This window comes from Festucalex cinctus, chromosome 13, assembly GCF_051991245.1.
Source record: "Festucalex cinctus isolate MCC-2025b chromosome 13, RoL_Fcin_1.0, whole genome shotgun sequence".
Lineage (NCBI taxonomy): Eukaryota > Metazoa > Chordata > Actinopteri > Syngnathiformes > Syngnathidae > Festucalex > Festucalex cinctus.
The window spans coordinates 3,733,247-3,759,732 of NC_135423.1; the positions used below are offsets into that span (position 1 = coordinate 3,733,247).

General features: G+C 40.2%; 2 protein-coding genes across 6 annotated transcripts in view; one reads left to right on the forward strand and one right to left on the reverse strand.

Moving 5' to 3' along the window:
• LOC144032956 (LHFPL tetraspan subfamily member 6 protein) overlaps positions 1 to 17,764 on the reverse strand; it is a 55,816-nt gene extending 38,052 nt beyond the window's left edge. The window contains exons 1-2 of the mRNA XM_077540544.1: positions 17,368 to 17,764; positions 14,872 to 15,363 (exon numbers count right to left, since the gene is read on the reverse strand). Of these exons, the coding sequence (XP_077396670.1) occupies positions 14,872 to 15,256 (385 nt within the window). The 5' untranslated portion in view covers positions 15,257 to 15,363; positions 17,368 to 17,764. The remainder of the gene's footprint in view (positions 1 to 14,871; positions 15,364 to 17,367) is intronic.
• The window catches only part of cog6 (component of oligomeric golgi complex 6), a 113,176-nt gene that overhangs the window by 47,406 nt on the left and 39,284 nt on the right, over positions 1 to 26,486 (forward strand). For 3 of the 5 annotated variants that reach the window (XM_077540538.1, XM_077540539.1, XM_077540540.1), the window contains exons 5-8: positions 18,874 to 18,957; positions 20,223 to 20,366; positions 20,443 to 20,514; positions 20,612 to 20,670. In XM_077540538.1, the coding sequence (XP_077396664.1) occupies positions 20,226 to 20,366; positions 20,443 to 20,514; positions 20,612 to 20,670 (272 nt within the window). In that variant the 5' untranslated portion in view covers positions 18,874 to 18,957; positions 20,223 to 20,225. Of the gene's footprint in view, positions 1 to 18,752; positions 18,958 to 20,222; positions 20,367 to 20,442; positions 20,515 to 20,611; positions 20,671 to 26,486 lie in introns of those variants that run through there. The other 2 variants (XM_077540537.1, XM_077540536.1) reach the window with 1 other exon arrangement.

Sequence of the window (26,486 nt, forward strand, 5' to 3'; positions counted from 1 at the left end):
TTGAAACAATGGTAGTTATTACAAAAACGGCCAGCAGGTGGCAGCAGAGTATAAGTGATCAACCATGGCCATGTTGCAACAAGCTTTTTTCCCCACAGTTTTAAACAGATTTGTGAATAATCATGAAACTTAGCTATATTCTAATGCTAATTGCCGCAAAACAGAAACAGATACAAATACACTTTTTTTCCTGATGAAAGAAGAGACATATATGTTTCTTTTAGTTGGTTCCATGTTTTTATAGCAATAGAGCATAATATTCTATGGGCCTTGCAAAATCAGTCAAAATCCAGTAAAACAGCTGGAAGGTGAAAATGGCTGGGAGTGAATCAGTTAATAGTGGGAAATGTTCTTTCTGATAGTTGGAAATACCAATATGTTTGATTTGTCTGTTTATCATTAGATTTTGGACAGTTAAAAATGTACGAATTTAAAGCATTGTGACCGGATGTATCAAATATGATACAAGTCAAAAGTCATGTGGAAGTTGATGGAAAAAAAAAATGTTTATTTAAAAAGACCAATAAATACTCAAAAAAAGAAAGAATTTTCTCTCTTATATTTAATGGTTCAGGATTTATAGAGTTAAAATGTGTTCCTATAGTTTTGCCAACTTTGCAAGTCACAAAAAACTCTAAATTAGCTAATGATAACCAAAAAAACCCTGAATGTTTTTTTGTTTTTGTTTTTGCATTGGAACTGGAAGCAATCTGCCATTGTCGTCACAAAAATACTTAAGTACCTAAAAGTACAATAACAAAGTATTTGTACTTTACTTCCCACGCCTTGTGTGCTTGCATGGAGTGTAAAAAAAAAAAAAAATCGTGGACAGCAGGCGTTTATGTTCCAACACCCCGCTGACCACTGCAAGACCCCGGGAAACGGCTTAGATTGTTTTCCCGCCCTCCTCCTGGTCCGGGTGATGCAGAAAAGCAGATCCTATAATGGGAAGGGCCCACCCAGCTGAGCAGGAAGGAGGGGTCTGTAAGAAAACCGCGATCCCACTCCAGGCGAGAGCTCCTTCCCACAAAAATACTTGCTCAGCCCGTGTTCTTTTTCCCTGCCTGAGAAATACAATGACAAGGTTGTCACTCTGCGCTAATGACAGGATTCACGTTGTGCTTATTACAGCTCCGAGGTGTCTTTGATGCAGCTTCAAAAAATAGTCTCGAGATGCTCGTCGTGTCACTCCTCGGAATGAACTCTCTAAACACGGCTTTTTTCCCCGCTAAATATAGACGTCAGGATGTTGTTCAAGACAACAAAAAAGCAAGCAAGCATCGCCGTGAGAGCCAGTCCATGAAATATAAATATGTATGCAAGCGAGCTCATTAAAATCCCCGCGCGGAGGAAGCGTGGGGGCAGGGCCCCCTGTCCAATATCTCTACCCCGAATTCCCAGCATTCCTCGGGACACACTGTGAGGCCTCTCAGCACGCCGTGCAGCAACGCTTGGTAGGCTCAAAATTCCTCTCGGGCGTGCCACCAACCGGAACATGTGAAAATCCAATCGGCTGTCAGAACAAACGATGTGATCGTGAGGCTGACCCGTTCACAAGCTGAAATTTTACTGTTGATGTATTCCAGAAACTCAGCAACACATTTCACCACTTACAGTCAATGTATTTTCCCTGTTAAATTCAAATTGTGGATGATAACATTACCCAAAATAGTCGTCTTTACACGATCAGGATTTTAGAGGCAATCATCGATCGGTATTTTATGCAAAATTGGTGATCGGTTGTAATGTCACAATCTGTTGATCAATCAATGACGCCGTCGATCGGATCCATAAAATAAGAAATTACGGCAAACGCAATTTTGCAAATCAATGATCAGCTCCAAACTCCCGATCGAGTAAAGCCTACCGATTGATGAGTTTTTCATAAACGATAACCGATCAGTGATCCGATCAAGAAGATGGATCAGTCGAGCCAATCTATTTAAAGAACTGGACAGTCGACCCACGTGGGTCTTGGCCCACGTTAGAGCCAAAATTTGCGTATAATTAAGACCCATTGAAATGCATTCGGAAAAAAATTACCCAAAATAGCTCATAAATATTAAGGCTGACACCCCCACCAAAAATAAAAAAATAAAAAATAAAAAATTCAGGGTTATTATAGTTTGGGATTTTTTCCTTTTAGTTCGTTTTTATTTTGTTTAGAGTTTTGTTTTTTAGTTAAAAGTTAAGTTAAATTAGTTTTCAGGGTGGTTCTGTTAGTTTTCATTAGTTTGAGTTATTTAGTAAATGCTTAGATTTAGTTTAATTTTAGATAGTTTCAGTATTATTTTTAGTTTTAAAAATCGTGTATTGTGCGCAATTTTTAAAAACCACCATGGGAGCGAGATCATCTGAAGGTGCTTTTCTATTGGCTGCTGCTAGATGACGTCACTTCTGTGTGACACGCCTTCAAAAACCGTCCTTATTCTGGTTAATATCAAAATAAATCTAATAAAAATCACATTTAAATCATCTCCAAAGGCTCATGCATTAAATTAATTACCAAAGACTAAAACAAAGGACATTTTTGCTATAATTATAGTTAACTTTAGTTATTTTTTTATTTTATTTTTTTTTACATAAAATTTAGTTGCAGTTAGTTTTCGTTTTTTATAAAAATCATTTTCGATTTATTTTATTTCGTTAACAAAATATTTTTGAATTTGAGCTTTTTTGTTAGCTTTAGTTAACTAAAATAACCTTGGACTGTATATGGTAAAAAATGTTGAATTAATATTAATATTAACAGTAGCACAGAACGTCCCCGGAGTGAATGGCATGAACTTGCTGTTAATATCGATCAGTAAATTATGATATTAATCCATCTGATGTGACCTGTATAAAGTCTTGGTTCACGCAGCACCGCAACCGAGCAGATCCCGACGCGGTCCGGCATAATTTTCCCACTTAATACCTCCAAACGGGAGCTCAGCCTGATCAAAAACGTAATTGACAGTCGGAAAAGCGGCACGACGTAAATCAATACGTTTGCCGGCGTTTGGGGTTAAACATCACGGCGCGGAATATTTGCCGAAGCGTCTCCCCGCTTCGCCCGCGTCTTCCATTTCCCCGGCCTGCTATTTGACCCGAGCACAAAAGCAGCACCGAACCTCACATTCCACCCCTGGCCGGGAATAACAGGAGTATAATTAACTGGAGTGTTAAAGGCGTGGTGCCCCCGAGACTGTAAAACGCCAAATGAATATTGAGTATCTGGACTTAATCTGGGCGATCCGTACAAATTGGTGTATTGGCCTCGACTTGAGGACTTCCTGATTGAAGGGTGAAATGTTGGCCTTCCATCTTCTTTGGTCCTAATGAGACGGAACATGTGCCAAATTCCAGCAAGGCGACATTATGCTGCTTTGCCTTGTGTTCTTTTCAATGTGGAGATCACGGCAACAGGGAATTTGTATCGTGGATCAATATCACATTTCAGGAGGGCTGAGTTTAAAAAAAAAGAAATCCAATAATCAATATCGTATCGATTTCCTTTTCAAACCTGGAATCGATTCATAAAACCATGAATTGATTATTTTAATATCTCTTTTCCCGTTAAATTTAGAAGAAAATAGAATTTTAAAGGTCAAGTTTTTTATTTTTTCATTTTATTTTGTTGTATTGTAGTTTTCTTAAATTTAGTGGAAATTATTTTCTTACGTTTATGAAAAACCTGACTATCATATTTTAATACAAATAAGAATATTTTTAATTTCTTTTATGTACAATTATTGAATTATAATTATGAAAATATTTTCATCTCATCCTTGGCAATGATTGTGTAACACTTCATTTAACCAGTTACTTCCTCCACAAAAAATTTTTATCAAAAAGTTTTTATCATGTCCTTGATATTTAAGAAGACTTGATGCTCCCTAATTAATCAATATCGTATTGAAGTGAAGTGAAAAATCGAATCGAACTGAACTCTTGCGAATGAAAATCGAATCGATTGAGGAAATTAGAATCGATACTCAGCCCCGCATTTCAGCGATACCAAACAAACAAATAAAAAAAGATTCATCATTTCAAAACTTCTTCTACTTGCCTATAACATGTTAAAAATCATTTGGAGAAAAAAAAAACTACGTTGATAATAAAACTACAGAGATACTGTTGTTGCACAAGTCTGCACACCCTCGTAGCTGTGCATCAAATTTGAGTCGGCGCATGCAAACTTGTGTAGTTTTTGCATATTAACAAACAAACAAATTTGGCCTCTTGCACTTTGTGAAGAAGTCGTAATAAACACAGAACGCCGTGAGACTCCAAAATGAAATAACGCTTAAATATTGCAGGAATATGGTCATGAAAAATGTATATGTTGTCAAGCGCCCTGTGTGATATTACCCATGGCACATCGCACCTGTCACAACTTGATGGCAGCCTGTTTGTCACAGCTTTTATTCAGGGAAGTTTACATCAAGGCATCAAGTCAGAAGGGAATACGCCGGGACACGAGAGCGATGTGAATCAGTCCACCGTTGTTATTTGTTGTTGTCGTGACGGCCTACATCACGTGTCAGTGCACCAGACCCTCAACATCATTTAACGTGGCTCACAATTTTTTTCCTTGACTAAACATGAGAACAGTCAAATACAGGGGCAGTTCCATAATATGATTGGTCGATTCAAGAAGTGCCTCGTGGTCCAGCCGCACGTCCAGTCCGCAAACAAACAGCACAAACTCAACTTCTGGTTAACTCATTTGCTCCCAATAACGTGTAAATACGTTTTTTTTTTAATGTTCTAAGTGTCCCAAAGACGTATTTATACGTTTTTTTTTTTCTTTTTTTTTTTTTTTTTTTTTTTTTTTTTTTTTTTTGTGGTTCACTCACATTGACGCACTTAAACGTGACGTCACACTGGAAGGGTCTAAAGTGTAATTTCCTAGACAGAAGGTTTGACATTGACGTGTGAATCTTTTATCTTATTTTTTTTACACCATCTAATGAGTGGAGAGGATGGTTTCAAATTGTCATCATCATTCTGACACTCCTCAGAAAGTCAAAAACAAACGAAGCCCCTGACACCAGTTTGACTGTCATACAGTAGCAGGACGCATGAAAAAGTCGCAAGGACCCATGCTGGAATTTGGACAGCAAGTCGACCATTTTGGTTCGAAGCAGCCATTTTGGACGAACTCCAGGACTTGTCGTTTGGAATTTGTCCCATCCCGACGCAGGCATCCGAGACAGATGGCCAACGCTAACAATTTTGCTAACGCCATATAAGCAGTCAGTGTGAGGGCCTGTTTATCGCTGCTCTCAGCTTTAATTATTATTATTATTATCATCATCAGTATTGACTGCCTGTCTGCGACCACCACTACTGCAACGCACTCATTTGGAATTAGCCGTCATACCTCGCCAACAGGTTAAACAAATCGTCTCATTTATCACGGTTAAAGCGAGCGGAAGGCTACAAATTGCTTGATGTATGGACCCTCGGCCACAATCATCCCGAGCAATGTGTGAATTACGTTCGCTTTGCTTGACTCGTACACAGAAAATGAATTGAATTTTGGGTTGACTAACACGTCGGGGGGGCTAACATCTGCACTTTAACGCCGTCCTCAAAGTCATTGATGAGCTTGACAGTCTTGTTTCCACGCGGGCATCAGTCGGTTCAGACAGACTTAAGAGAGGACTCGCTTGAAACAAGCCTCCTGTCAACTCTTTAGTTCCCTCAGACTTCCTGTTCGACACGAGTAAATCCCCGTTGATGGCATGCAGCTTTCCGCCCTGTTTCCCCCCCTCGCTCTGTCTGCATCCGAGTCCTCTCTGGGTGACTGGACAGCGGCTCAATGTGAGGACAAAGTGGTGGAAAGGTGAAAGCGGACTGAACACGTGCGAAGGCAGTCGGGAATCGAGGTGGGGAAGCTCAAAAGAAGGGCAGGATCAAAGTAGACAGTAAAAAAAAAAAAAACCTATAATGGAATTTGACTTTTGATTTGACTTTTTTCATTGTTTTAAAAATAAATTAAATCGTTAAATTTACAAAAATAAACTGATTTATATGGCAAGTGTAAAATAACATGAAATCACTGTAACTGTAAGAACATTTCTGTTACTTTACAACAAAAAAACTACATTAGAAATACCGGTTCATATTTTAATTGTTAAATACGTTCATAATTGTATCCTAATTTTACAAATATTTGTCTGCTATTTAATGGACTAAAATGTTCAACTTCAAATTCAACTTTAAAATCCCCCCAAAAAAGGAATAAATAAATAAATAAATAAATAAATAAATACATATATATATATATATATATATATATATATATATATATATATATATATATATATATATATATATATATATTAGGGGTGTTAAAAAAATCGATTCGGCGATATATCGCGATACTACATCGCACGATTCTCGAATCGATTCAATAAAAAAAAAATTGATTTTTTTTTTTTTTTTTTTTTTTAAGAGCTCAGAATTGTTCATTCGGTATTCGTATTCAACGGATTCAACGTCTTATCATCATTGCCTTTTTTTTTTCTTTTTTTTTGTGTGTGAATCGATTTTTAAACTTCCATTTTTAATGGAAAAATATTCAACAAAACGTCTGACTTCGGGTTAGGATTCACACCTTGAGCATGGAAGAATGTTATATGAACGGAACATGAAGCCTTAATATTTTATTTTAATGCTGTTCAAACATGAAACAGATTACAACCTCTTTAAGATAAATAAATAATACATTTTCATATAAATCTTACACTCTACAAGCTTACTGATTAGTATTTTCGAAATTTGAATGAAAAAAAATCGCAACAATCGACTTATAAATTCGTATCGGGATTAATCGGTATTGAATCGAATCGTGACCTGTGAATCGTGATACGAATCGAATCGTCAGGTACTAGGCAATTCACACACCTAATATATATATATATATATATATATATATATATATATATATATATATATATATATATATATATATATATATAATTGTAATTTTCTGTTATTTCACAGCTGCCAGAAAATTACCATTTTATTTTTTGGTTTGTTTTTTGTTTTTGTTTTTTGTTTTTTGAACAGTGCGGGCTACATTCTGCCTCATGGTGTTCCTGAAGGGTGCTTGAAAATGACAGCAGTGCTTGTCAGACTTGAACCCCCTTACAGGAGATCCATTCGTGCATCTCAGCATGAAGACCCCGGTGGGTTTCAGGGACCCCGGTTCGAGAACCAGTGCATTATGGGATAGGACAGGACTGAACTGCCATCCATCTTTAAATGGAAGCAGCGTCCACAACGGACGGAAAACGAGCGAGGAAATGTTCCCAAAAAAAAAAAGCTGGACTTTGAAGTACAGTAGTAGCTCTGCTGCCGTCTCATCGCTTTTTTCCCCGTCTCGCGCATGCACGGACGATGAGGCCGAGCGCTCCATCATCATCATCACATGAGCGTCGAGGGGGAATACAAATGATGCAAGTGTTTGTCTATGGGAGAACCGAGCACCTCAGAGTGTATTTACTCGTCACTCATGGAGACTGATGACCGCACCTGGAGAAGGTAGAGTGGCCGATAACAGCTTACCCTGACCCCGGGCGTTGCGCAATTGAATTTATTGCAAGAGACTGGAGCAGCCACAGAAAGGCATAGAAGTGGGCATTATAAAAAAAATATAACGTCTGTATAAGCTTGTCTGGCTTAGCAACAGTAACTAAGAGGTGGCAGGTCTTCACAAAAGGTCAGCGGAGTGAGAACGATGAGCTCTTTATCGGAAAGGACCGGAATGTACGTATGGGCGCCCGGGGGCGTCGAGTGCCGGTGGCGTGATCCAGCTGGCAGTGCTCGCGGAAGGACAAAAAGAGGCCGTGCTGTGCTGGTATGCCTTGAAAAACAGGACAACAGGCTGCTGTGCCAACCAGCCCTTGGCAACAGGAGTGTGGAAGGCGGTCCATCTGTAACGTGCTGACATGTCTCTTAAGTGCGTCCGGATGGCAACCCAACACGTGACCTGGGTGTTCACACAACAACAATTGTTTCTAGTGAAGTCATTTCAGTCAAATCGCTGTTGATTTTGATTGTCTTGCTATCACGAGTCAAACACGCAATTTCAGAACCCAGAAACTACCTAAGTCGCACAAACCGTCCTAAATTTTAAGCCTATTCCTAACCCCTAATCCTAATTTCCAACCTTAATCCAAATCCAGGCTCTTAACGCTGAACTAGGGCTGCCAAAATTATTATTATCGATTACCAAATTCGTCGACAACTATTTTCCAACGGTCGTCCATCGAGCAGGTCGCATCACATTTCCGTGTTTAGGTTTCCATTAGCTCCGCTTTGCCGTCCGTCAGCAATTAATTGTCCGTGCGGAAACACGAAATGTAAGTTCCCGCATCTTCCATTTTGCACAAATATGTTTGTTTAAATTACTGTGCAACTTATTTTGATGTAAATATCGACTTGAACGGTAAAATTTGGGAACTCGTCGATAACTCGAGGACTCCTTGTAATTGTGTGGAGCCATTCTTTTTTTTTTTTTTTTTTTTTTTTTTTTTTTTTAATTGTCAAAGTCCTCTGATTTCAGCATATCAGCAGTAATTGTTCACTGAGTCCTTCATGAAACGGAGACTGATTATCTTTTGTTTTTAATCAAAATAAGACATTTGCAAACATCTGTTTTTACTTTGGAAAACAAGACTTACTAATTGGTAACATATAGGGGTGTTAAAAAAAATCGATTCGGCGATACATCGCGATACTACATCGCGCGATTCTCGAATCGATTCAATAATCGGCAGAATCGATTTTTTTTTTTTTTTTTTTTTTTTTTTTTTTTTTTTTTTTTTTTTTTTTAGGATTCACACCTTGAGCATGGAAGAATGTTATATGAACGGCACATTAAGCCTTAATATTTTTATTTTAATGCTGTTCAAACATGAAACAGATTACAACCTCTATAAGACTGAAATTTCAGATAAATAAATAATACATTTTCATATAAATCTTACACTCTACAAGCTTACTGATTAGTATTTTCTAAATATGAATGAAAAAAAATCGCAACAATCGACTTATAAATTCGTATCGGGATTAATCGGTATCGAATCGTGACCATTCGTATCGGGATTAATCGGTATCGAATCGAATCGTGACCTGTGAATCGTGATACGAATCGAATCGTCAGGTACTAGGCAATTCACACCCCTAGAACATAGTACAATATCAATCTCCCCCAGTGTTTTTTTTCACCACTATACAAATAGGAAGTACAAAATAAACACCAATCATTGGTTCCATCCATCCATCCATCTTCTTAACCGCTTACTCCTCACAAGGGTCGTGGGGTGCTGGAGCCTATCCCAGCTGGGCAGTAGGCGGGGTACACCCTGAACTGGTTGCCAGCCAATCGCAGCCAATCACTGATTTTAATAAACAGTAATCAGGGGCAATATACACTTTAATGCAAAAATAAAATGAACCCAATTAGTCGATTTAATAATCAAAAGATAGAATCTAAAGATATTCGATACTACACTGAAACCCATTCCTAAAACCAAAACTCTACACCCTATTCAAAAACAATGTTTACATCTGGTACGGAAAAACCATGCAAATGTTGAAAATGTCTGTACTCATGTTTGAATGGACACATCATACTACTCGCTAACATGTTTTACATGTAAACATGTGCAAGGTTGTATTTTGATCTCAATGTCACCCCATTGAAGATGATTTATTTGAGTAACAAAGTGGAGGTTGTGTGGCTCTCAAAGGGCTGCAAAATCCACAACATAATCTATTAATAGCATCCGCTGTCTTGAATATAGAATTGTGACAAAATGTCGCATGCATGCGCGACGCCACGTCCACTGCTCATATTTCATGCGGGAACCGTCACAACCCAGAGGTCACATGTAATTTCATACACATTAAATGTCTCGAATCTATAAGAAATCCTCTCGGCCCGTCCGCCGGGGCCTCTCAATTTTCCCCGGAGAGACCAAATTAGAGTTACAACCCAAAATTTACGACGCATACATAAATACGCGAACTGCTTCTTTTTTTTTTTTGTTCTTTTTTTTTTTTTTTTTTTTTTTTTTTAAACATGGCTGTGGGATCTGTATGTGACACAACTTCCTGTCTGCATCCTATCATAGGCTGTCATTTGGGCTTCAAGGACGCGGCGGCTGTGTAAAATGCAACCCTGTTGCACACCGCCTTGACACAACACAACGCTTTTTTTTTTTTTTATGGTGGTCTAAAAATCTCTGGTGAGAACAAAACAAAAAACAAACAAAAAAAAAATTCAGGTGATTTTTTTTCCCCCTACATTTGAGAGCAGAAAGCTCCTTACTTTGTCAAAATAGGCTTGTTACTTTTTCCAACCTCCGCAATGACTGTTTAAAGAAGTGGTTCCCAATTTTTTTTTTGCAAGTGACCAGTTGGTTCATGCTAGTGCTGAATTTTCACCGGTAGCCATTAGTCGACAGTGTGTGCTCTGCTGCAACCTGCTGGCCATTTGTGTAATATCTACTTTTTTTTTTTTTCCCCCAACCGTTTTTGCTGCATCAAAGCCTTCTGTATGCTCTAGCATAAAAAAACAAAAAAACAAAAAACAAAACAACAAATGTATAAATACGTCTTTGGTACACTTAAAACATTTATAATAGAACGTATTTATATGTTTTTGGGAGCGAATGAGTTAAAAAAAATGTTTCAGTCATAAATGGTCAAATAAAAAGGCTACTGTTATTACCTATTGTTGTTATTGTTGCTATTAAGATATTTTTGGGTAAATTGCTACAAAGAGCAGCTTTAAAGTTCCTCTAATTAGCCCAAAATAAAAATCAGCTGTTCTAGTAGTTTTGAAATGATTTATCTTGGTCTCTCTTTTTTTACATCACAAAAACGGGTCATTTGAAGAGGGGTGTGTAGACTTTTTATTTCTCTAATTTACTCCCAGTAAAGTTCAGCTGTTGTAATAGTTTTTAAATGTGTAAATCTTGGCCTATTTTTTTTTTTTCTCACAAAAAAATAAAACGGTAGTATTGATGGCGCTCTTGCACAGTTTTGCATGTGCCATCTTCCTTCCTTTTAAAGATGGATCTGATTGGCACACAGCCATAGCGCAAGCCAAATAACCCTTTAAAAGCTCTCCCACGGCTCCCTTTTTTTTGTTTCATGTATCGCTGATCTCAAAAGCAAGTGCCAACGAGTGACTACGTGGATGTTTCCAACCAAACTCCTTACGCACCATCTGTTTCTTAAAGTCTCAACTAAAGCAATCCCCCTCAGATTTAAGACTTAGCTTATTCCTTATTTGTCTAATGAGTCCATCCGCGACTTTTTGCAAAGTCGCTTCATTGTTTGACCTTCACGTCAGTCGTAACATTAGTTGATTGTGTGTGTAGTACTTTTTATTGATCGGCCGACATCTTCATCATTACCATACGATTTATTGATTGAGTTGTGCGTGACTCCCAGCTCGACCCTCCATAGTGGACAATAAAGTTGTCAATATAGTTGAGGTAGAATCATCAGCGCCCCTGCTGGTCGCAGTTGAGTAGTGCAACTCATTTGCTACCTTTTTCTCCCTAACATGTCCTGACACTTCGCTCCAGTTCAGTCATTAGAAGCAAATAGAGAGCAGAAACACCAAAAGGACGCAATTAAAGAAGCCCCGGGGGGTGTAAAAAGTTCTGTTCCCCCCCCCCAAAAAAAAAGATGAGGCCAAGCTCGGCACCGTGAAGAGGGGGAAGCCAGCGGATCGAAATCCCTAACAACCTAATCCAAGTCAGGAATCTTTTTTAAGTCCGTCATTGGAGTTTTGATCGGCGAGGCGGAACGCTCTCAAGGGGACATTTTGGCCTTCGCATCAACACTGCTAAATGTAGCAAAACAAGATTGGTGACAATAGCTGCCATTGTATTAATGAGTCGGGATGGGGGGGGTTAAAAAAAACAAAAAAAACAAACCCGAAATGATCTTTTCTTGAACGCCACCCACGCAAACTGTCCCACTCCCCGTTCTCATGGCACAGAGCGTTCCAATCGTCGGCTCTTCCCCGCGTCTGCGCCAGCACAATGCCAAGCTTCCCGATTGTGTCACTTCCAATTAGCCCCTTGTGAGACATCTGCTTTTAAAAGATCTGAGCTCACTTGCCCCCCCACTCACACTTTTCTACTGTAACCACTCGGCCGCCAAGCGTGACTGGATTTAGGAAAATTGGTAGAAAAGACAGCAGCAGCGTATTGCTCTTTTTTTTTTTTTTTTTTTTTTTAATCCGCTAACTAAAAATAGCAAGTTTGTGAGCTTAAAATGAGCTTCCCTTACATGAAAGCTAGATTTCGCTGCATTTATTAGCCTCTTCTACAGCAAGGTTATCGAAAAACTAAAATTAGGAAAAACATTTTTGTTTATAAAATAAGATATAAACATAAAAATGCTTTCGAAAAAAAAAACAGCAACAGCTACATTTTTTTTCTAAAACTAACTTAGAATTATAGCGAAAATGTCCTTTTTTGTCATCTTTGTCAAAATTTATTTATTTATTTTTTTTAATTTTTTTTTATCTTGCATCTGACAAATACTCCCCAAAAAACCTACAGGGATACTTGACTCATTAAACAAGTTCATATTTTGTTCAGAATTAATTTGATAACTTCATTATTTTTTTGTGTACAATTAATACCTTTTAAAAACTATTTTTTTTCCTCTTCCTGTCAACTGATGATGACATCACCTGTGCTGAGGAAGTAGGTAACGACCAATCATGGCTCACCTGTTCTCTGGGGTTGGTCAGCAAACTGAGCCATGTTTGGTCATTACCTACTTCGTCAGCGACAGCAAGTAGAAAAAATTCTTTTTAAAGGTATTAATTGTACATGAAAAATAATGACGTCACCACATTAATTATAGAAAAAATATTAACTTTTTACTGTTGAAAATGGCTAAATGAGTCAAGTATCCCTTTAAAAAAACAACAATATAAAACTAATACTAAAATTAATTTAAAAAACATTTTGACTAAAAGCTTTTTCATCAAATTAATAATAAAAAAAAGGTCTCTAAAACCTCAATCAAAACTAGCTGAATTTAAAAAAAAAAAGTTTTTAAAAAAGTTTTATAAAGTCACAACGAAAACAAAAGCTAGTCTTAATTAAAATTACGAAAACAAATTAAAAACTCTTACCAATGCCTCATCCACCATTTTGTTAGAGTGAGTCATCACTTATGTTACCTACTCCTCATTGGTCAACGTACATGTCAATCATTCTATGCAGCATCGGGGATTGGTCGGTTTCGTCACTCTTCATTGGCCAGTCTATATGTCAATGACACCTGTGTTTGGGTTACATCCCTTCTTCTTCATTGGTCAGTCGAGCTCTACTGACTGGTTTGTGATGTTAGTCTTCCTTGGTCGGTCTACATGTAATCATTGAATGCAGCGCCAGTGATTGGCTGTTTTTGTCACGTTTCATTGGTCAGTCTAGATGCCAGTCGCGTTTTCATGTGATAGCTTGCCTGGTTAGTTACGAGTGCGTTTTCTTGTACCGATGTCGCCACTGTGATGCAAACGCGTCTTTTTTTTTTTTTTTTTTTTTTTTTTTTTTTTTTTTTCCCCGAAATGGGCCACGGTGGTCCTTATCGTCATCCCCATCCGCACGCTCCGTCAAATCCGTCCGCAACCTGCCTTGCCTGTCACTTTTCCAAGCCGAGCGGCGTGACGGGGATTGCAAATAGCAGCGCGGCGAGCCGCAGAATGCGAGCGGGCGAGCGAGCGTCGCCCAGTTAATGAGAGGGCTGCAGCGTCCTTAAAAGTAGGCCACAAAGCCCTCGCGGAAGACCGGCCCTCGCATGTGCATAAAGACACCCGGCAGACGTAAACAAAAGCGCACGCACACACAAGTTGATCAAACTGGCAAAAAAAAAAAAAAATGGCAGGAGAGCTCAAGTCTGGCCTCTGAAGGCACAGCGTGGGCTTCCTTTCCACAGACGCTGGTCACATGACACTTCTGGACACCACTAGAAGTAAAAACAACATTTTTGAACGCACGCCAGCACGGCTGCAGCACGTACACATACCAGCGAGAAAGACACAGCAAGTGACAAGCCAGATGCTTTCCAGTCGCGCGATTGCAAAGGAAAAAAGAAAAAGAAACAGCTTTCCACCACATTGGCCAGTCTACATGTCTCATTTGCCAGTCCATGTCAATCATTGGTTAGTCTACATGTCAGTCATGGGTCAGTCTACACGTCAGTCGTTGTTCAGTCCACATGTCTCATTTGCCATGTCATTCATTGGTTAGTCCATACGTCAATCATTGTTCAATCACATGTAAGTCATTGAGCAGTCACTGGTCAGTCCACATGTCATTCATTGGTTAGCCTACATGCCTGTGATTGGCTAGTCCACATGTCAGACATTGGTCATTCAACATGCCAATCATTAGTCCAGTCTAAATTTCTGTCATTGAGCAGTCTACATGTCAGTTATTGGTCAGTCAACATGTCAGTCATGACATTTAGCCACTGATTGGTTCCATCACATGCCATTGGTCAGTCTGTTATGTCAATCATCACTGGTGTTACATGTAAAGTCTGATGTGTAGACTGACCAATGAAACGTGATCACACCACGCAATTACTGGTAGCATGTGAAATGAACGACTGACTGATGTGTAGATAGACCAATGCAAAGTGGCAAAATCAACCAAGAAACCCGTGAGATAGAATGATAGCGATTGTCTGGGTATGTCACTTTTCATTGGTCAGTCTACATGGCAGTCACCAATCCGTGAGTCCCAATATTTTTGTCCAAAAAGTTGCGCAAACACTGCGAAAACGAAAGTCCCAATCAGAGCAGAGCAGACAGCACCGCCGAGCGACACTCACCTCCGACGAACTGAATGCCCCCGGCCACGCGACCGATGGTCCGCGAGATGAGCTCGGAGATGCAGCAGCCCATGAGCGCGGTCAGCGCCACCAACAGGAGGAGGCCGCAGCCCACGCCCGTCACCACCGTGCAGATGCGCCACTCCAGGCTGGGGATGCCGTGGAAGGAGGCGTAACGGCCGCACTGCTCCAGCATGACGGTGGCCTGACGCTCCTCGTCGCGCACCGGGTACGAGCATCTCCGGAAGGTCCCGAAAGACACGGGTTTGTCCATCTGCGTGCCCAGCAGCCAGTAGGGCATGAAGAAGCCCACGCAGGAAGCGGCGGCGCACAGCAGGGACAGCAACGCCCACACCGCGCCGGCGCACGTCAGGCTGGACGCCATGTTGGGGTCGGACGCGGGTGGGAGCGAGTTACTGGAAGTAAGGTGTTGAGGGAAGGAAGTGCGGTGCTTAGACGAGACGTCTTCACCTCCTCAGCGGCGGCGGGGCCCTGACGGCGAGAAGGGGAATTAGCAGATTTATATTATGTTTATGTCTGGGCTTTTTTTTTTTTTGACACAATCCTTTTTTTTTGGAAGTATCAGTGCTCTGTATTATATCACATAAAGACAATTTGTGGGGGGTTATTCATTTGACAACTTTTGGGTCAAGTGAATGAATTCGTGATAGACCGATATGGTTTTTTCAAGGCCGATACCGATACAGAATATTTGTAGTCAAGTCGGCCGATAACCGATATTTCAAGCCGATATTCATTTGCAGTAAAATGGGGAGGGGGGGAATTCTTTCAAACTATATATAATTTCTCACTGAGTAACAAATTCATGTGAATGTAGCTCATTTGGGGTTTTTGTTAGGGTTCGTAAAAACGTTTCAAAAAGATTTTTGCGGTGAAAAATTGTGTGAATATGTTCCAAATGTGTTTACGACAAATAAAAACTGACTGCGAACATCTTACAAATCCTGATGAAAACCCCAAATTCGCTACGTTCGCAAGTATCCCCTGCTCAGTGAGCTTTATCGGCCTTCAGATTCAAAACATGGCCGATGCCGATATTTGTCAAAATGCCAAATATCGGCGCCGATAATCGGCCCTGTCTATCCCTAGAATGAATAAATGAATGAATGAATGAATGATTAATTTGACCTAACTTTTTGGGTCAAATGAATATTTGACACATCCAGCTCGTCCAAAAAATAAGACGGCCGTCTACCTTGTGCCGACACTTAGACTTGGCCTTAGAGGGGCTTTCTGCCAACCAAAGTGACCAGTACCCATGTTTGGTTCAAATGAATAACTTTGTTGGTCATTTGACCCAACTTTTTGCGCCACAAGGTAGACAGCCGGTCGAATGCAATTGATTTTATTCAGAAATATGTAAATCATTGTAGAAATCAATTCACTGATCACATTTTAAAACCATCGCATTAGCTATTAACTAGAGCCCCAGAGGTCAATAATACATGCAGCATAATTAAATGGGTCACTTTTTATTTTATTTTTTTTACACATTACTTTTTTTGGAAGTATCGGTGCTCTGTATTATATCGCATAAAGACAATTTGTGGGGGGTTTCTTTGGGGGGTTATTCATTTGACACAACTTTTGGGTCAAGTGAATGAATGAATGAATGAATGAATGAATGAATGAATGAATGACTAACTCATTCACTGCCAGCCGATATAAAATGGAACTTTGACGTCTATAGCCGTCAATGGCAGTGAATGTGTTAATTTGACCTAACTTTTTGGGTCAAATGAATATTTGACGCATCCAGCTAATCCAAAAAAATAAGACGGCCGTCTACCTTGTGCCGACACTTAGACTTGGTCTTAGATGGGCTTTCTGCCAACCAAAGTGACCAGTACCCATATTTGGTTCAAATGAATAACTTTGTAACTTTTTGCGCCACAATGTAGACAGCCGGTCTAACGCAATCGATTTTATTCAGAAATATGTCAATCATTGTAGAAATCAATTCATGGATACGTTTTTTTTTTATTTTTATTATTTTTTTTTTAATCATATTTAACCATCCCATTAGCTATTAACTAGAGCCCCAGAGGTCAATAATACATTCAGCATAATTAAATGGGTCACTTTTTTCAGGCCTTTTTTTAAAATAGTTCCTCTGTTTTTAGAATTGATCTTCTGCAATTTCTTAGTGAATGAATTCTCATGATACATCATCATTACTGTGCACACATGCACTTCAACAGTAAAAACTCTACCTGAAACATTCACATCTCCAATATGATGCTTTCTACCCGGCAAAACAATGAGTACAAGTGTTTGTTTAGTGACCCGTAAGTGGCATACAGTAACAGTACATAAAGTGGATGTTTACATAGCGCTGCTGTACACTGCACACGCAACATCCCCTGCAGGAAGTGATTCAGCGCTGACTTATCGCAGTGCTCACACCGTCGGAATGTTAATAATAAAGAATCTAAAATGACTCGCGGGAGAGAAGAGAAGAGAAGAAGGGCTTACATATTGCCAGAGCTCGGGAATAAAGTGCGCCTCTCGCCGGCGGCTTCTTCCCAGCCGCGGACTCCAGTTGCGGTCGCTGGAAACTTTTCGCACAATCGACGTGGGGGCGAAAAAAAAAAAAAGAGAAGAAATTCCTTCGGTTGGACGCGAAGATTTTTCGCAGGTCACTTCGTCCTCATCGATATGTTTGACGATGAGCGCGTGATCGATGAAAGCGCGTCTGCGTGTCCGCGTGGGGAAAGACGCCGGGGCGAGTGACAAATGCGCGGAGCGGGCGAGAGGCTGAGCTTACGCGCCTCTGAGGAGGTGACCATCAATCACGCAAATCCCCACCCAGGGGCTGGACCCGCCGTTACTCGCGGTCCCTGAACGCGTCACGAGGCGTTCAAGGATACCTCGTAAAATCCAGATGCCACACTTCGACACTGATGTTTCAGTACAGTTGTAGAACCTTCATACTGTATTTCAGTCTTTCCCACTTGCTTAAAACCCTTAGGCGTTATTGTGACCCGTTTTGGGCTTTTTGATGGTTCTGACCAAGTCATTTCAAAATAAGATAATGCCCAGGGGTTGCATAAAGTCTGTTTGATCACAATTTACAATCTTATATAATAGCGTCATACTAAGAACTACATCAAGTCATTTGGATTGAATTTAGTAAATAGCAGCAAAGCTTTTGTTCAGATTCATTAATAACACAGTGAAGTGAGATTCTTTGTTATATTATCTGTTCAGTTTGTCTTATAATATCTTGCTGCTCATTTCTCCAAACACCACAATCCACCAAAACCTAACAAACAATATTGTTGCAGCTACTGCAATGTATCCTTAATACTTCAATCTTCTTTGTATAAAGGGCAGTGGATTACCCCTCTGTTATATCACAGTATTATATAATATTAATAATCATTCCATTTGGACTGAATTTAAATACCAGCAAATTGTGTGTTCAGATTAGCGCAGCATGTGGGCTGTTTACAAAATACAATCAATCCAGGATTGCTAATCTGTTTTTGGATTAACCGGATTAATTGAATGTATTATTTTGATATTGAAATATTCATTATATAAGATATTTTTGCTGTTTAGAGGTGGTATTGTCAAATTGAGAAAGTTGCTTGACAGTGAATTAGCTCATCTTAATCAAATTTTATTTTATTTTTGTTTGTACAACTGGTTTCCCTTAAACCTTTTTTATTATTATATGTATTTAAAAGAAAAGTAAGTACACGTTAACATTAGATTAATTAAAATGTATTTCATATAACACTGTTTTATACCACAAAGCGAATTGTAATATTTGAAGGAGAAACAAATTAATGAATCTTGAAGCGGAACCTTTTTTATTGTTGACTTTGTTCCCCCACACACTGACCGGACGTTGATCGCGCACGGACCAAAACAAAAGCATTTGACGTGGAGAGTAGAGACGCTTGATTATGTACAATGGCTGACACTAAAGTAGAATCAGCAGCCGATAGCTCTTCTTCTGCTGCTTTGTTACAGAATACAAACGCGACGTCTCAGCCCAACAACCCGCTGTCGAGGAAGCTGAATAAAATATTGGAGACGCGGCTTGACAATGACAAGGTAAATCTGCAGCTGAGTTTTTGGTTGGGTGCTAAGCGAGCTAGCGGTGGCTAATTCGGCAAGATAGCACCTTAAAAGCTTGTATGAATGTCGTTTTACGCACAACGGTAACAGAAAATCCAGTTGTTTTAATCTTAAAACAGTGATCGTAACAAAATTAAACTTTCTATTTAGCATATTCATTGTGTCCAGTGCTTTCCATTTAACGACGGTAACGAGTTTGCTTAATTTATTGGTTTGCTGTTCGTCGCCCTGCTTATGCAAATTGGCAACATTTGTGAATTTCGGTGTATCGCGAACCTGTTTGGTCTAGTTAATCATATTTAAGTTGTGGTTTAGACAGTCACTAATGCATATGGAACAGGATCTGTTGCGTTTGTACGGCAAGCTCACTCGGTCAAACTACACTTCTCCGAAATTTCGATTGTGATTACAAAATGAGGATATTTAACAAGCAAAAACTTTTCTTTTTTTTTCTGTACGTATTCTACAGTATATCACAACAGTTTTCACTGCTGTATGATTTGTTTGCGTAGTAACCTACTCTACATTAATTACTAGTTAGTCTACATTGCATGTCAGTCTTTGCATGTAGTACGAAATATTAATTGGTTATGTCACATAACATGGTAAATGGTAGCTTGTGTCTGTGTGACCTGCAATTGGCTTGTGACCACTGACCAGTCCACGGTAACCCACTACTTGCCAGAAGTCAACTGACATAGCACCAAGCCGCCAATTCACCCACCCACAAGCCGAATGAGTACGAGACGAGTGCTGTAGAAAATTGATGGAGGAGTTTTAAGTTGTATTAAAAAAAATAATAATAATCATCATCCTCATTGAGCTATGATCAGTGAAAGATACTAAGTATTGATTGAAATAATTGGTCATAGAGTTAAGGAGTAAGGACATATACATAATTATGTGAAATGGGATTTTTTTTTTTTCCATGTGTGTGTGTGTGTGTGTGTGTATTTTTTTCAATGTCTGACATTTTATATAATTAAACATGCCTCTTGATAAATTTGACCCAGGGACATTAGTGCTGTTATTAAGAAATGAACATAAACCTAAAAAGTTTGCAAAATCTCTATTAGCATTTTTGGGTAAAATATGTCTCAAAATTCATCATAATGCGTGACATCAGTGAACCAGGAAGTTTCAATACCGACTCAAATCAACATGGCTTTGAAATGTCTGTTCTGACATTGATTGTGTTAAGTCAGTATATTGACCAGTCTTCTTTTGTGGTGTGAATGCAGGAGATGCTGGAGGCCCTTACGGCCCTGTCAGCCTTTTTCACCGAGAACAGCTTGCGCACACGGAGGAACCTGCGCGGTGACATCGAGCGAAGGAGCCTGGCCATCAACGAGGACTTTGCTCGGATATTTAAAGAAGTCAAAGAGGTAGATGTTGCTCACAATGTGTTGAACGGCTTGATGGTGTTAATTAACTCCAATTATTCCTTCACTCGTTCCACAGGAGCTCGAGAGTGTTCACGAGGACGTTCAGGCCATGAGCACCTGCTGTGCGGAGATGACCAGCAGGTTAAAGGTACAGCAAAATACATCATCTTTTCATTTTGTTCAATCATAAGTCATTTTTAGACGATGTGCATTAGCGACTGACTTTTTTTTATTATATTTGACAGGCTGCCAAGGAGCAAACTCAAGACTTGATTGTGAAAACCAACAAGCTTCAAGGAGAAAAGTGAGTATAGAGTCATTATTAGCCACCCATCCATTTTTTTTAATTTATTTTTTTAATAGTGTTTGTCCTCATTAAAAGGGCGGGTGAGCTAGAGACTATCCCAGCTGACTTTGGACCCACGTTAGAGAAAAACACGCAAGCTGTGCTAACCTAACCACTCCACTGTGATTCTCATCCTTGAATCCAAATTTCTTTGTCTTTGGTTTGCCCAAATAGTTGGCCTCTGCCTGCTGGTGGGTTGCCAGATTATTGCATGCGGCACAAACCCCTCCAAAAATCCATTTATTATATGTAATATATTTATTTCAAAAGCAAAAAATACATAAATAAAATGGCACATTGTCCTGGCAAGATTTGTCAGGCCACTTCAATTTGAGGTCACATTGAAAAGGCCAAGTTAAATCTTTAGTATTAGCCAAGCAAGTCCAAAGTCACTAAAATTGGCAAATGTGACTCAAGTTGTCATGCTGACATGTTTCTCGTCCAATGGCACATGATAAAAAGCCCCCTCCCCAGCCTGCTGTGAATGATTGCTGGCAGTCCTGCGAGTGAAATCATTTCAAAAAGTGCAAACTCTTGACAAAGACAATAAGAGATTTATTTGTGATGAATGCGAGTCATGAATGAATCATTTGGCGGCATGAATATTTCCTCTTGTATTTGCATAAGGAGGGCGGCGCTGGTCATTACTGCGGCTTCATTTTGCCGTTCGGCGTCCGTCCCCGTCACGCTCGGCCTCGAGACGCACATCAAAGCTGTCACCGCTCCCTAATATTATTCAAAATGCGTTGTTGTTGTTGTTATTACGCAATAAGACAATCTTCCAGACTCGCTGACAACAAGCTTCAAAACGCCACAGTAGCACAAACAAAATGGCGAAGACAACTGGTTATTATATACCTGTTCAGCTGAAAATGGTGTCGTGTTAGCGGCTCCGATAACCTTGCCTGCTGTTGGCTGCAAGCTGGAGCTCGGCCTCATTTGCATGCGTGGCTGTGACCTCCGTGTTCAGTGACCTTGACGGGGAACGCGTCCGTGTTTTTGGCAACAAAAGGTAGCGGTGACTGCAGCTGTGATGTTCCGCCACCAGCGCGGCAGCAGCCGGTCCCCGAATGCCTGCTTGACTAAAATGAAAAGGACGGACGTGTCAGTCAGGGAGACGGCGGCGCGATGAAGGCTCAGTTTAGCACAAGACACGCACTGTCGCTCGATGCTGAATTCAAATGGCGAGAGGTGATACAGTGCTCACACTCTCGATCAGGCCTTCACAAATAGGGGGACATAGTGAAGTATGGCTTCAGGGAATTTTTTTTTATTTTTAATTTCTTTTGGCCGTCCTTGTGTAAGTGTAATTGCACATCCACTACACTAGGTGGCAGTGGTGATCTCATTGTAAGAGTGTGGAGGGAGTTTTAGCGCCCCTGCAGAGGTGTACTTGCAACAATTTTATAGACAAATAATACTATTTATATTTGAGAGTTTGGAGTGGGGGGGGGTACGTGAAATATTTTCTTCTTCCTTTTTTGGGGGCGGGGGGGGGGGGGGGGGGGTGTGCGTAGCATATATAAAAAGCTTTGTTTACCATTATCATCATTTACCATCCATCCATCCATCCATTTTCTTGACCGCTTATTCCTCACAAGGGTCGCGGGGCTGCTGGAGCCTATCTCAGCTGGCTCTGGGCAGTAGGCGGGGTACACCCTTGACTGGTTGCCAGCCAATTGCAGGGCACACGGAGACGAACAACCATCCACTCTCACAAGCACACCTAGGGACAATTCGGAGCGCCCGATTAACCTGCCATGCATGTCTTTGGAATGTGGGAGGAGACCGGAGTACCCGGAGAAGACCCACGCAGGCACGGGGAGAACATGCAAACTCTACCCAGGAAGGCCGGAGCCTGGACTCGAACCGGAGTCCTCAGAACTGGGAGGATCAGTTAGTATTAATATTCTTTTATTTTTGTTTACGATGATGCCTATTTTGTAATTGTGAAGTGTAATAATTGAAATTGTAATTTAATTTCAATTAGTTGCACAGCCATAGATAATTAGTTGCACAGCTTGATTTCTATGACTTCTAGCACCCCTACTGGCAAAAACCATCCCAAATAAGAGCAAAACGGAGCAAACACAAACAGTATGTAAGGATTAAGAGTAGAGTAGCCAAGTATTTGCACTTTGTTACTTCCCCCCACCCTTGTGGCACCCCATGTCCGCTTCTGTGACATTTTCATTCATAAAGCGACACTTAACCTCCCAGCCAGACGGGAGAACACGGTGGGATTCGACCTTGTCGTGAGTGATTTTTGTTGTTGTGTGCGCAACCTTTCTCATTTTCTCCTGCATAATAGCCAGATTTGCCGCATAATCTCCCAATCTGAGCCGGCCCAGGGAGAGCGCGGCCCGCTCCGCAGATGCCGGCGATGTGTGTTTACACAGCAGGCCTGTCCCCCCCCCCCCCCCCCCCACCCCCCCCCCCCCACACCCGAGTAGCTCGCTATCTTATCAGCCAGCGGCACCGTGTCATTTGTCAGCTCTAATGAAACGGAAAGGAGCGGCAGATTGCACGAGCAAAGGTGGTGGGCGGCCAGCCAAAGGGGGCGGGCGACCCGTGTTTGCCCGCCGGCGTTCTTTTGTCGTCCTTTACGCACCGGGGTGCGCGCCTTGCCGAAAGACGCCGTCAGCACCGATGAAACGAACCACCTGGCCCGCCCTGCCGCTCTTTTGCATGACACATCGCCATGCGGAACATGTCCTGACGTCTCCTGACACGTCCACGGGCCCGCGCCGGAGGCGTCTGACATGAAATGACGAACGAATGAGTCGGATATTTTCTCTATTGTGTGCTGCATTACCATAACGTGTTGTTAAAGGAGCCGAGGCATATTGATGTGAAACCTTAACAAATAAAAGTGTTCATAATTGCCTATATTAAAGGGATACTTTACGTATTTAGCCATTTTTGGCAGTCAGACATTAATATTTTGCCTATAATAAATTTGATATTCTTATTATTTTTCCATGTACAATTAGTACCTTTTAAAAACACATTTTGCCATTTGCTGTCGCCTGAAAATGACATCACAAGGGCTCAGGTAACCAATCACAGCTCAGCTTGTGGATGTCACATGACCAAACCTAGAAAACAGGTGAGCTGTGATCGGTTACCTGAGCACTTGTGATGTTATTTTCAGTCGACAGCAGGTTGCAAAATGTGTTTTTAAAGATACTAATTGAATGTGAAAAATAATGTAAATAAAGTATCACATTAATTAGAGACAAAATATTAACTTTTTATTGCTATCATGGGCTAATAAGTGAAGTATCCCTTTAATAGTTTAACCCCTAAATATACCCTAAACTATAATCCCCAAATAATTATTTCAAACTAAAAACACATTACCCTTAAAAAATAAAAGACTTAAAGATGATTTGATGTAGAAAAAATACACCGGAATTGCTTTAGTAGAATTATCGTGGTTTAGTATTCACAAAGTCAAGTCACCTATTCAGGATTTTTTTTTTTTTTTTTTTTTTTGTGGGACAGTGGGAAGCATCCGCAACTATTAACTGAAAAGCTGTGTGCATTTTTTATGATCTCTCTGTACTGTGTCAAAATCCTGGCTAATAGTAAAATCTGTAATTGGTGTCAAGGAAATGTGTTTTAACTGTTAGAAGATCTTCGTATTTCTGAGAAGAGGTAAATTTGGACCACCTGGTTGGTGGAAGTCATGAAGAACCTTGTATATATTTTGGGATCACAGTTTGTAATATAGTTACAGTTTGATCTATTAATGTAAATGCAATTGACACCCACTCAAAATGGTTTGTAGTTGCCTATAGATCCCACAAGATGGTGGCAAAGCACTACTTTTTCTATTAGACACAAAGCTTTAGCCTGAACGGATTACTCCGTCACTTCAAGGTAGTTTCTTGACACCAAGAATCAATATGGTGGCACCCAAAAAATACTTTTATATTATACAAACTGTTACAATATAAACACTTTGAATGGGTGATTTTTATCCAGTGACTAATGGATGAATTGAGGAATGTGCGGCACCGGTAACAGAAGTAATTAAAAAGTCAATTCCATATATAACTCCCCCACATCCCCCCCCCCCTTTTTCATTAAATCTAAGCAAATGTTACCAGTCTGACCTCTACGGTGAAAATCCTCCCGAGAACAGGCCGGACAGACGACAGCGTAAACAAAAGCCATCACGCTTGAGCTGACTGTTAATCAGAGGCATCGCCTCGGTGCTCTCTGATGGGACCGTGCGCCCTGCGATCGCTGGCGCATGCCTAACTAACTGCTATAGCGTTTTGAAGCCGGACCCCGACATGGACCAAAGTATCAGGACAGGCGGCCATTAAAATCGACAGTAAAATGATATGATTGAAAACCAGGACTCGGCCTCCCTTTTGCAGCTGGAACAGCTTCCACTCTTCTGTCCTCATCTTGTCCATCTGAGTGCATAACAAACTCTTCTTCATGTCATGTCTGATTAAAAAAAAAAAAAATCAAGTCCTCATGTTCTCAGGCGCACTATTAGCAGGTCTCTTAGCGAAATGAAGTCTTTGCCGCTAACGTGTTCCACTGTGACAGAGCCATTAACGGGATTGTATTGTACAGCTTCAATCATTGTCGCGACTGGAGAGATAAAATCAATCGGCCGCGGGAAACACGAACTGGTGAAACGAAACGAGACCACAATGGCTGTTGGTCGTTGTTTGGCGTGTTGCATCATGTGACCTAACGTGTGCGCGTTAAATAGTCTGGAAACCTTAGTGAGTACTACTGGCATTATGTTGCCTTTCTATGGTATTTGTTAATCACCTCCAGAAGGAGCTTCATGCTAAAGTGACGACTTTGGGGAGCTATTCACCAATTAATTCATCAATCAAGGCTTGGGCTATGTCCCCTGGTTCCCACTGAATCTTAATTCCTGGACAAAAATTCCCACAGACTTGCTCCGGAATCTTGTAAAAGAAGAATTTGGAACAACTCCAGATTTTGTTCCAAACATGATTTTTGCAGAATGGCACTCCCAGTGTCCATACAAAAGTAACAATCAAAAACAATTTAGAGTGGCATTCCTCAGGAAAATGCTTTAGGTCCACTATAGTTTTGTATTCAAATTGAACACTCCGCATACACACAACATACTCTAGAATGTTTTGTCAGAATATTTGTGTCCATATGTAGATTTGTTGGGCATATATTGCAAACTTGATATTCACTTCCGGTAAATAATGCCCCAAAAAGTCATCAGAATCAGAAGATATGGATAAATATTTAAGGTTAATTTAGTTTTCTATCAAACTTCAAGTCAGTGCCCCAATAATTTTGTCCGTGTACAAGTACCGTATATCACAAACATGATTTTGCACGGCAACGCTCCCAATATCCACTCCAAAAATAATAATCAGACAAAATTTGGAGTGGAGTTCCTCAGGGAAATGATTTAGGTCAGCTCAATTTCTCTTGAGATTGATGTCCGCTTTAGTTTCACACGGGTCTCACAGCAGACCACACAAATGGATTCAAACGTTGCATGTGATTCAGTATTTGCGAGTTTATCTCTAACGTGAGAAATTAGGCGGGATGAAGATGAGCTATCCCAAAATAAAGATGTTTTTTTTTTTTTTTAAGACTTTCTGTCCTGAACAGCATACTGCAAGCTTGTGAAATGTGAACCTTGTTTCATTGAGCAGTGACATTTATTTTTTTAAATTTTTTTTACCACGGTATGAATGATCCAATTAGATCTATGCATACATTTGCATTTTATGGATTAAAAAAAAAAAAAA